Source organism: Cyprinus carpio, chromosome B18 (assembly GCF_018340385.1).
Source record: "Cyprinus carpio isolate SPL01 chromosome B18, ASM1834038v1, whole genome shotgun sequence".
NCBI classification, from domain to species: Eukaryota; Metazoa; Chordata; class Actinopteri; order Cypriniformes; family Cyprinidae; genus Cyprinus; species Cyprinus carpio.
The window spans coordinates 1941188-1953880 of NC_056614.1; the positions used below are offsets into that span (position 1 = coordinate 1941188).

The 12693-nt window shown below is 31.9% G+C and overlaps 1 protein-coding gene across 1 annotated transcript in view; it reads left to right on the forward strand.

Moving 5' to 3' along the window:
* Positions 1 to 12693, forward strand: part of LOC109078142 (latent-transforming growth factor beta-binding protein 4-like) — an 86801-nt gene that overhangs the window by 57608 nt on the left and 16500 nt on the right. Inside the window, exons 12-23 of the mRNA XM_042743412.1 lie at positions 159 to 569; positions 650 to 757; positions 3178 to 3306; positions 4120 to 4245; positions 4340 to 4459; positions 4726 to 4845; positions 6152 to 6274; positions 7254 to 7373; positions 8536 to 8655; positions 9366 to 9485; positions 9841 to 9960; positions 11807 to 11926. Coding sequence (XP_042599346.1) covers positions 159 to 569; positions 650 to 757; positions 3178 to 3306; positions 4120 to 4245; positions 4340 to 4459; positions 4726 to 4845; positions 6152 to 6274; positions 7254 to 7373; positions 8536 to 8655; positions 9366 to 9485; positions 9841 to 9960; positions 11807 to 11926 — 1737 coding nt within the window. The remainder of the gene's footprint in view (positions 1 to 158; positions 570 to 649; positions 758 to 3177; positions 3307 to 4119; positions 4246 to 4339; positions 4460 to 4725; positions 4846 to 6151; positions 6275 to 7253; positions 7374 to 8535; positions 8656 to 9365; positions 9486 to 9840; positions 9961 to 11806; positions 11927 to 12693) is intronic.

Consider the following 12693-nt stretch of genomic DNA (forward strand, 5'->3'; position numbering starts at 1 on the left):
TCGACTAACATACTAAAGCACATGTAAAGTGCATGGAATTTGCTGTGTAGTTTGTCTTTGTTGAAATAACACAAGATGAAGTTCTCCTGTTGTCCCGGTTGAACTTGTGACTCCATTGGACATTTACAGGTTTTCAGCATCTAACTCTATGTTCACAGCCGCCTTCAAAGAGATCTGTCCTGCCGGACCGGGTTACCATTATTCGGCTTCGCCTGTCAAGTTTAACCAGAGGCTAGTTGAGATTCTTGACACCGGCGGACCGCCTTTGGTGTCCGAAAATGTCCGCACATCCACCCAAGACATAGCATCCCAACCTGAAGGCTCCAGGACTCACTCCACAATCTCACAGTCAACCCGAATCCAGCAAGCGCCGTATTCACCGACCAACACGCAGACCATCCGGGTCCATCAGAGTCCTGCGAGACCACAGCAACCTGACGCGGGTTCACAGACCGGCTCGTTTATCATTATAACTCAACCAAAACCAAACCTGTCAACGAGCGGCGGCTCTCAAACCACAAACGCCAGACCGCAGCAGCCTTCCAGCCAGCCAGCCAGAGTGAACACACGTGAGCCGCAGCATTCTCATGAGGTTATTTATTAAAAGTCACTGGTGTACGTGTGTGTGATTCAGTCTGATTGTGTACAGCTGTTGTACGGACGCAAACCAGCCGGCCTTCAGTTAACAGACAGCCAATATCTCCCGTCAGACCTCCTCCTGTACCGGCTACAGCCCGACCACTTCCAACTAGACAAGGTAAGCATCGGAGAGACGGGTGGAAATGAAGTATTAAAAGAATATACTTAATTTTGAACTAAATGTAACATTTTCAGACTCTTAGATGCATGGTACTTACAACTAAATTAAAATGTATTGTAGTTTACATTTATACCCACTTAAGTGGGATTTCAATACCAATTTATATGTAATTTCATAATTAATGCTGTTGTTTTAAGCTGACAAGCATACTGACAAGCATGCATGCTGAACTAAAAAAATCAGTCCTTTAATATAATTTCTAGTGAAACTTGAATGTCATGTACTTAAATACATTTGTAATTGCACATTTGTAGAAATGAAGATGCAATTTAGTACATTTAAAATAGATTAACTTTAAATGTGATATCAAATACATACATTATAATTAAGTACTTAAATGTGCTTTAGTATGTTAGTCAACACATCTGAATAAGTGCACTTCTTAAAAGGATGAAAAAAGATTATAAAACGTAATGATTTAAAATGTATTTTAAAATAACACTTAACTTGATATCACTACAAAAAGTGTAATTATTTGTGTTAATAAACACAGTCATGAAAGTGATGTATTTTAATGTAATTTCTATTTAAATATATTTGTAATTACACATTTGTAATAATGAAGTTGCAATTTAGAACATATTATCCTTAAATTTGAGATCAAATAACACGCTACAGTTACTTTACATGTGCTTTAGTATGTTATCAAAATAAGTGCACTTTAAAGCAAAACTAAATATTGAATTTAAGGATTTAATATGTACTTTAAAGTACAACCTTTAATTTGACATTATTACAAAGTGCATTTTTTAATAGTCTACTTAAGAAACAGTCATGAAAGTGTCACTCTTTAAGTGCACTTAAGTGGCCTTTTATTTCAGTTCAGTATTTTTAGTTCAGTACAATTAAGCACACTTCTTTTTCACAATAGGATGCTTGTGACTTGAAGGCCTTCTCCCAAAAAGTGCACTTGATGTGGACTTGAGTTGGACATCCCATTTGTGATTTTATGATTCAGAAGGGTCCTCACAAACCTTACAGCTAAAAAAAAAAAAAAAAAAAAAAAAAAAAAAAAAATGGCCTGTTTATGTCCTCATCTCTATTTCTTTACTGACTTTTTTCTGCTTTTTACTGCTGCTCTCAATCTGTTCTTTATTGTAATGTCAGAAATATAGTTTTAGGGCAAGATTTAGTATAAAAGTGAAGATGTTCCTCAGGAAATTGCTCTTAAAACAAAAGTTTCAGTCAGAGCAGAACTTCAGCGGGACAATTATGATTATCGTTACGGTGACTTGATAAGCACAAAGACTCACTTCTCCAGGAAACTGTGAGCATGCCCAGAAAATCCATCGGCCTGCTCATAGAAATGACTAACTTCTTTGATTTCCAGAGCTGAAATAACGCCAAATTCATATCAAGCTTGAAAAAATGCCGAGCTGGATGCAGAACTGTAATTTTCTCATCATTTGTCTTCAGTGTGATTGTTGGGTGAATTTGGTTTGGAGAGGAATGAATAAATGTCAGGAACACTGCATACTTCTGAGATTGAGTTTGGCTGATCTGATTATCTAAACCATAAATTGACCTGATATTGAATCACTTTACCAAAGAAAAAGTGTATTATTACATAATGAAATATAATAATTCCATAATTTTTTAATCATTAACAAATGTTAGATAAATAATAATGAAAAATATAATTGTATAACGAATGAATGTTTCATGATATTTCAGAACGTTTGAATGTTCATGAACTAATGCAAGCACTGTGCATAGTAATGTTTGTATAAAAATTTAATAAAAGTTATTGAAGTTATTAATAGCTATATATATATTAGTGCTGTCAAGCGATTAATCGCTTCCAAATTAAAAGTTTTTTTGTTTACATAATATATTTGTGTATACTGTGTATATTTATTATGTATATATAAATACACACACATACAGTATATATTTTGAAAATATTTCCATGTATATGTTTATATTTATAGAATTGATATTATATATAAATATTTTAAATGTATAAACATGACATATTTTTCTGAAATATACATAATAAATACATACAATACACACACATATATTATGTAAACAAAAACTTTTATTTCGGATGCAATTAATCGCGATTAATCGTTTGACCGCACTAATATATATATATATATATATAATATATATATATATATATATGATATATATATATATATATATATATATATATAGTATAATTACCTTTTAATTAAATTTTTATATTTAGTTTTTTACATTATATTATATATAAAATGATATACAGTATATCATTTTCTCAGTTTTTATTTATGTATTTTTTATTTGTATTTATTTATTTATTTACTTTCTAATTAAAATGCTGTTGTTTTTAACGGTTTTTTTTTTTTTTGGCCTTGTGTGTGGTACTCCAGATTCTCGAGTGTGTGAATCGAGACCTCAGGTGTGCGGCCCGGGGCGCTGTGTTGACCTGTCAGGCGGTCGACACACGTGTGTGTGTAACACTGGATATATCCTCAACCCTCAGCAAGGCCACTGCCAAGGTATGAACCTGTGAGTTACTGCCTGACTTTAAACATGAGCAACACTTCAGACTTTCACTCTAAAGAAGAAAAACATATAAGGTAACATATCTATGCCGCCTACTTCCTAAAAAAGATTTATCATCTCTGATTTTCAGTGCTTTAACTGTGTGAGTTTGTTTTATACATCTGCATGACTTTATAATGTGTTACTTGCAACAGTAAAAGTCACTTACATTGAGTAAAAGCATAAACAATTTATCGAGTATATTTTATAAATGAGCCAGAAATATTAGTTGTATCACAATAAGGATTATTATAGTTAACTAAACCCATAAAAAGTTAACTAAAATAAACAAATAAATAAATAGTGGCATCATTTGAAAATGTTACTTGAAAAAAAAAAGTAAAATGAAAAAAAAAATAATAATAAATAAATATTACAAAAACTTAAACTTATTTTATTTAAGCTAGTTGCCAAGGTGATCGCATTTTTGTTTGGTTTAAATACTAAATTATCAAAAATTGTATGAAATTAAAATTAATAAATAAAAACTATGTAAACATAAAAAAATGAATTAAAACATAGAAAAATATAAAAGTAAAACTTTACATAAAATTAACATGAAAACATAAATTACAAAAATAAAACCTAATTTAAAATATTAACAAAAATCTAGTATATTAGTACATCTATTATATAAAAATAATACTGTCCTAAACTCAGAAGAGTCAGAAGAAATCAATGATCAAACCATCTTATCTCTCTCTCTCTCTCTCTCTCTCTCTCTCTCTCTCTCACACACACACACACACACACACACGCATATTCAGACATAAACGAGTGTGTGCTGACGCCCCGGCCGTGTTCTGTTGGTCAGTGTGAGAATACAGCGGGCAGCTTCCGGTGCGTTTGTCCATCAGGATACCAGACCAACTCCCAGCAGACCCTGTGTGTCGGTCAGAAACATCTCATTCTGGATAAACACGTCCTAATAGCTTGTTTGTAGAATGTTGTGCATGTAATCATTGATGAGATCGATGGGTTCCACAGATTTGGATGAGTGCCGTCAGGTGCCCAGTCCCTGTGTTAACGGCCGCTGTGAAAACACACTGGGCAGCTTCAGGTGTTTGTGCAGGACTGGATACAGGCTACAGGACAACAGCTGCATAGGTAATTCAAATCATTTTACCCATGACGCTTGCTTAATTTGCTTTGTACATTCTAGCACTTTATTTTAGTGCTAAAACATTATTAGTTCTTTCAAAGACATTAAAAACTCTTACTGACCCCAAACATTTGACCGGTAGTGTATAAGCTGACACAATGAAAATGTACTGCATGATAGGAATGAATCATGTGTTTTCTGTTTCCAAAAACAGTATTTGTTAGGATTATTCAACTGTGAATTGAAATCATGTGGTGTTTTGTGCTCTTAGACATAGATGAGTGTGTGGACCCCCTGCGCTGTCCGGGTCAGGAGTGTGTGAACTCTCAGGGCTCTTACAGGTGTGTCTCCTGTAAGCCTGGCTTTGATCTGCTCAACGGACAATGTTCAGGTAACACACTGCACACAAATATCAACGGATTGACTGTAAATATTTATTTTACTGCACACTAATCTGCATTAGTCTGCTGTAAAAGGGCCTGTTTTGTTGTGAAAAACTTTAAAAGATTATACTTAAGCGTGAACTGAATGTAATGTTTTCAGACAATTAACTGCATGTTATTTACAATTAAATGAAAATGTATTAAATGTACTGACAAGCATTTTTATGACATTTTATTTTATTATTGTTGAGTTTGGAAAAGGGTTAGTTTTTTCTTTTTGTGTGTGTGTGTATTTTTTTGGGGTTTTTCCTTTCCTCCATAAACAAAAGCTAAATTAGTTATATTATGATAGTAATAATAGTAGAAGTAGATCTTTCACTTGAGATAAAATGAAAAACATTTTGTTTAATTTAGTTTACTACTATAAAAAATAAAGATAGCTTCAAAAAAAAAAAAAAAGTTTATTCTCATTTTCTTTTTAAATGATTAAAAAAAAAAGATATTTAGTACATTAGCCCCCAGCTTCACAGACAAGGCTTAAGCCTAGTCCCAGACTAAAATGTAGGTCTGCGCTGTGTCACCTGAAAGAAACGTGCACTTCCTGATCTTAAAATATATCAAGATGCACACCAGTAATGTGTTTTCTAATGCACGTTTATGAAAAATTACTTAAATGTCCTAATTGAACCACATATGGCCTGATCCTGGCTTTGTCTTAACCCTGTCTGTGAAACCAGGCCTTAAAATACATATGATATTAAATAACACACTACAGTTAAAGTTATAATCTGGTATTTTACACATGCTTTCAAAGCACCACAACATTTTAAATGATAAAATGCACTTCAGAGTAAAACTTGACATGATTACGAAGTGCACTTTTTAAGAGTCTAAGGCCCAGTTTCACAGACAGAGTTTAGACTAAGCCAGGATTAAGCCATAGTTTAATTAGGACATTTAAGTAATTTTTATAAACATGCCTTAGAAAAAAGCATTACTGTTGTTCATCTCAAGACAAAACAAAGGCACTGACGTGTTTTAAGATCTGTCAGTGCAAGTTTCTTTCAGTTAAAACAGCTCAGATTTACATTTTAGTCTAGGACTAGGCTTAAACCTTGTCTGTGAAACTGGGGGTAACTGTGTAAAGAAACATAGTCACGAAAGTGTCTCTCTTTAAGTCCACTTAAGTGACCTTTATTAATATCAAATTATCCTCAAGTACAGTTTTTAAAATACTTTTCTGATTTTACAAGAGTTTATAAGAGTAAAGCTGAGCCTTTCAGGGTAAGATCAGAGGTTCTTTCTCTTCTTCAGATATTGATGAGTGTCGTCGGACGCCGTCACCCTGTACGGACGCGGGCCGCTGTGAAAACACTCCCGGCAGCTTCAGATGCTCGTGTCGAACGGGATACAGATTCCAGGCCAACACCTGCGTGGGTAAGAAGAGTTAAACTCACTTCAGTCTAAATGAACCTAGTGAAAAATAAATACACTTTGAAATACATTTATTTCATGCTAAGTATACTCCTAATACATTTTCATATTTACATACTTAATAAAATGCAGTTGTACTTTTAGTACACTAAGCTGATATACTTAAAGTCTGCTCAATTAGAACAACTAATTTTGTACTTACTGCACATTAATTGTGTTCAAGTGGTGCTGAAGTCCAATTAAATATATACTTAGTATATCTGATTGTGCTAAAGTGGAACTATTGCAAGTATACTTCAAATAATTTGCATTTAAAGACCAATATTATTCAAAGATCACACAATCCTCATCAAAAATGACATTAAAACACAGTTACACAGACTTAGTTTTTTTTTTTTCTTCCAGCTGCTTACATTTTTAAAACTTTGCCTCTTTTTTTTCCAAACTTTACACACAAATCCAAGAATTACACGCAAAAAATGCAAAATGCCTCACATCTCCTGCAAAATGAAGCTCTGCATTCAAAATATCACAAACGCATCTCAAAAGCAAACACCTTTGCCATAATATTAATTCCTGTGTTACAGAGAGAATCATTTTGTGTTTTGTAAAAATTGTTGTATGAAATTGAAAACTTGAGTCAAAGGCAGAGAATTAGTGTATGGTTTTGCAGATTTGGTGTGTGCTTCTGCTGTTTCAGAAATTGTGTGACAAGTAAAGATTTAGTGTGTAAGCAGTTGAAAAAAAAATGTAATATTAAGAAATGTACATTGTGCATGAGTAGTACGCCAAATAAAGTTTAATCATAATTTTTATATCAGTCTCAAGTTATCTGTCAGTAAATCTGTTAAAAGATTTGAACTATACTTAGTATAAAATAAATGTCTTTTAAATATATGACTTTTTTACTAGGGGATGTACGTTTAGATGTGAAATATGAGTGTGTTCGCGTGTGCATGGATGGATGTGCGTGATGTTTCAGATGTGAATGAGTGTGAAGATCCGCTGCAGTGTCCCGGACAGGAGTGTGTGAACTCTCAGGGATCGTATCGCTGTGTGTCATGCAGACCCGGATTTAGCCTTAAAAACAGAGCATGTTCAGGTAAATACACCACATCTGGACTCAAACTGAACCATGAATGGACCATTATAATGTAAACCTGGCCATGCCCTTTATAACAAACAAATGAAGTGATTATACTGCAGGAAAAATCACACTGAGAATAAAAAAGATACTTTGGACTGACTTAAAAAAGACGGCTAAATTGATTAGTTTTTCTCCAGTTATATTAGTTTTTTTCTAATTTTAATGTAATATATATATATGCATATTTATTTATTTTATACAAAGTAAAAATATTAGTTATAATAAAGAAGTTAATACTTCAAAATTGCAAGGAAAAAAGTCAGAATTTTGAGGAAAAAAGTTGAAATTGTGAGTTTATATCATGCAATTGCAAGAAAAAAGTCAACTGTGAGATAAAAAGTCCCAATTACTTTTTTCTGTATGTATGTATTTATATATTTATTTATTCATTTATTCAGTAGTGGAAACCTATGGAAGCCACTGAATAAAAAAATAAAAAAGGTGATTGTGACTTTTTATCTCACAATTCTGACTTTTTTTTCTCGCAATTGCAAGTTTATATCTCAAAGTTCTGACTTTATAACATGCAATTACGAGTTAAAGACCAATTGTTTTTTGGGGGGATGGGGGGCTGATATGTTCTCAGAATTGAGATATAAACTCGCAATTCTGAGAAAAAAAAAAGTCAGAATTGTGATACGGTTAAAATGTAAAGTTTAACTTTTTTTTTTTTTTTTTTTTATTAGGTGGAATTGGTTTGCTTAGATAGAGACTTGAATTCCATAGTTATGTACAAAAAATAAAAAAATAAATAACTAAAAAATATCTAAAATTAATAAAAATCCAAAATCATTTCTGTAGTCAGAAAGGAAGGTAAATAACAGTCATTGCACTTTTTTTTTTCTTTTTCAGAAATAAATAAAGTAAAAAGTTTAAGGTCATGTTATGCCTATCTAGCTCAGTCAGGTCTCCTCAAACTAGTCTACAAGCTCTAATCTGACTGACCAAGACGCTCTAGCAGTTTGACTTCAGCCACAACAACTAGAAATCCAGCTGATCAATCACCTAAACCAGCTTAGACCGCTTCATGTCCAGCTTCAAACAGCTGAAGATCATCTGGATCTGGTTTTTGCTGGATTTTCCTGTTGTATAATGACGAGTAGTTTCTGTGTCTCAGATATCGACGAGTGTCGCCAGACTCCTGATGTGTGTGTTAACGGCCGCTGTGAGAATAACATGGGCAGCTACAGCTGTGTGTGTCGCACTGGATTCAGACTCGAGGGAAACATCTGCACAGGTGACCGAACCGTCAGAGCTGGTTTACTGGGTTAAACCTTCTCAATCGCAACAAGTGCACTCGTGCAAGCTTTTAAAAAGAGTGCTTATTATGGAAATAATGTACTTTATAAGAATATATTTAAGTGTGATCTGAATGTAATGTTTTCAGACACTTAACTGCATGTTATTTACAATGAAATGAAAATGTATTGTAGTTTCAATTAATACTAAATGCAATGAGTTAAACTTAAGAGTGCTTTTTGAGCCACATAAGTGCATCTTTATATGTAATTTCATAATTCTATTGTCTTTGAAATATGGTTAAAGTTACTGCTGAAGTTATTAAAATGTACTTTAATGCATTACAATTGAAACTTGTATGTCACGTATTTAAATATATTTTACACATTTGTAATATTTACACATTTTAACATTTAAAGTGCTTTATGTGCTTAAATATGTTAGTCAACACATCAAAGTAAAGTGTACAGAAGTAGTAAAACACAACAAAAGTTTTATTATTATTATTTATTACAAGTGCATTTTTTTTTTTTAAATCTACTTAAGTGTGTTAAGACACATGGCCATGCATGTGTCTCTCTTTCATATTATATTATCTGCAAGTACAGTTTTTTTAAATGTATACTTAAGATCTGATAGTTAAGCGGTTATTGCCAGTTTCACACATGAAGCATAAATGGTTTGAGTCCGTTTCTAATCCTGTTTCAGATGTGAACGAGTGTGAAAACGAGCTTCAGTGTCCAGGAAAAGAGTGTGTGAACTCGGTCGGCTCCTTCAGGTGTGTCTCCTGTCAGCCGGGCTTCGAGCTTCTTCACGGCCAATGCCAAGGTATCACTGCAGTTGACAAATAACATTGATTTGATTCGATTAAATGTAGAGTATGGTCAAAGAAAAGTGACGATTTTTAGTTTTTAATGCAATTATGAGACACAGTTATCACAGTTATCAATCAGTCATTTAGTATTTATGTCTGTCGCACATTTGAAGTTGACCACAGTGCGTTACACTGATGACCATATGGACACATAATACAGAGTTATGAGATAATAAAAGACAATATGTGTACTACAGCATGTCATTCTGTAGAGAAATCCATTCACTGTCGGTTTCTTTTATAATGATAAAGATGTGAGTATTGTATGGGAGTTTTGAATGTGTGCTGTCTCTCCTGTGTGTTTTTTAGATATAGATGAATGTAGGCAAAAGCCCACACGCTGCACTAATGGCCAGTGCATGAACACTCCCGGCAGCTTCAGATGTGTGTGTGATCTGGGCTTCAATCTACAGGATGGCACATGCACAGGTAAGAGAGCATTAAATTAAATTAAATTAAATTAAATTAAATTAAATTAAATTAAAAATTAAATTAAATTAAATTAAATTAAATTAAATTAAATTAAATTAAATTAAATTAAATTAAATTAAATTAAATTAAATTAAATTACATTACATTACATTACATTACATTTAATTAAATTAATTTAATTTAATTTATATTCTTTGTTCATTTAATCGGGGTTATTATTGTTAACTAAAACTAAAAAAGTCACTTGAAATAAAATAATTAAACAAAAATAAATTGTATTATTTCAGCTAGTTAAGGATTTAAAATCACTAAAATTTAAATTAAAACAGAAAATATATTTAAAAAAATGAAATTGGAAAACTGTAACATATTTTAAATTGATCAATAATAAAATGTGATAGTTTATTAAAAATAAATTTGAACTGAAATAAAAAAATAAATAAAATGATTGTATTTTAGCTAGTTGCCAAAGGCAACATTTCTCATTTTGATTTAGTGTAATGTGTAAGTACTAAACTAACTGAAAATAAATCAACTAAAACTAATAAATAAAAATGAATAAATACTATATAGACATTTAAAAAAAAAAAACTAATAAACATATAAAACACAACAGAATGACTAAAATCTTAGCCAAAATTAAAGTGAAAACAGAAAATACAAAAATATGTAATTTAAAATATTTACAAAAACTGTATATCAATGAGACTAAAATAACACTACTTGAAATAAAATAAATGTTAACTGAAAAAAAAATCTTAAACTTATTTTATTTCAGCCAACTTTTCTCACTTTTGTTTAGTGTAACAAAGTACTAAACTAACTGAAACTAAATCAATTAAAACTAACAAATAAAAATGAATAAAAACTATATACATATGGGGGGTGGGGGGGTAAAAACTGATACAAATCACAAAAACACACAACAAAATAAATAAAAAAGGCAGAAAAAAATACATTAGAATCTAATTCAAATTATTAACAAAAACTAGTAAATGTTAACTGAAATAGATTTTTTTTTTTATTAATTAAAAAACTTATTTTATTTCAGTTAATTACCAAAGACACATTTATCATTTTTGTTTACTGTAACTTGAAGTACTAAAATAACAAAAAAAGTAATAAATAGATTTTAATAAGAGTGACATATATTAAAAACAAAATCACTAAAACTTAAAATGCAAAAATAAAATCTAATTCACAATATCTGCAAACAGTATATCAGTGATACTAAAATAAGAGTTTGGTAGCATCACCTCGTTTCTTCACCGGATCTGACGTGGTTCTTGTGTGTGTGTGTGTGTGTGTGTGTGTGTGTGTGTGTGTGTGTGTGTGTGTGTGTGTGTGTGTGTGTGTGTGTGTGTGTGTGTGTGTGTGTGTGTGTGTGTGTGCGTGCGTGTATGTGTGTGTGTGTGTGTGCGTGTGTGTGTGTGTGTGCGTGCGTGTGTGTGTGTGCGTGTTTGTGTGTGTGCGTGTGTGTGTGTGTGTGTGTGTGTGTGTTTGTGTGTGTGTGTGTATGTGTGTGTGTGAGTGTGTGTGTGTTTGCAGTTCTGAGTTGTGTGTGTGTGTGTGTGTGTGTGTGTGTGTGTGTGTGTGTGTGTGTGTGTGTGCGTGCGTGTATGTGTGTGTGTGTGTGTGTGTGCGTGCGTGTATTTTTTATTTTTTTATTTTTTATTTATTAATTGTTCATTTATTTTATTATATGTTTTTGTTTTCTTTGTTTTCTTTAAAATCTGTGTGTGGTGTGTGTGTGGGTGTGTGTTTTTATGTTTTATTTTTACTTTAGTTTAGTTTGATTAATTTTGTTGTGCGATTCTGCATTTTATTAGGGTGTGTGTGTTAGATCTGGACGAATGTCTGGATGCGCTGCAGTGTCCCGGGCAGCAGTGTCTTAACTCTCCGGGCTCGTATAAGTGCGTTCCCTGCAGAGACGGACACAGCATGCAGAACGGACGCTGCTCAGGTCAGATCCGTCTAAACACGTACCGTGCACACTCTCAAGTCGTCTCGAAGCTCTCTGAGTGCAAACAGCTGCTCTGCTGGCGACTCCACAGAAGCTGGCTTTGGCAAATGAGCATGCCAATAAAAATAAATCATGATATGGTTTTCAATAAATGAGTCAACACATAAAATGTGTTAATAAATAACGGATCATGAAATGTGTCAGTAAATAAATAACTGGGTAAATTGCAGTTTATTGATTTATGTCATTTTTAAACATTTGCTCATGAATTTTATTTTCAAAACATATTTATTGGTTTTATTAAGATATATCATGATTACAACTAAAATATTATTTTTTTTGACACATTTTATTGACATTTTATGATTTGTTTATTTATAAAACATATTTTGACACATTCATGCTTTTTAAAAAAAAATATTTTTTGACATTTTCATGATCAGTTTATTTATTAACACATTTTATGTTTATTTGTTTGCTGAAAAACACATTTCATTATTTATTGTCATGCTAAATGCTACTTTCATGCTAGTTTACTGTAGTAGATGCATTATAAAGGTATTTTTAAATAAATATTTATTAATTTGATCAACAATTCATTATTTATTTATTTTGTATTTAATTCATTGACAAATTTAATTATTCATTTATTTATAAACATTTATTTGATGTTGACAGTATTTCAGTATTTATTGATGCATTTCATGATTCATTTATTTTTTAACATATTTATTTATTTTATTTACACATTTAAAAAAAAACATTTA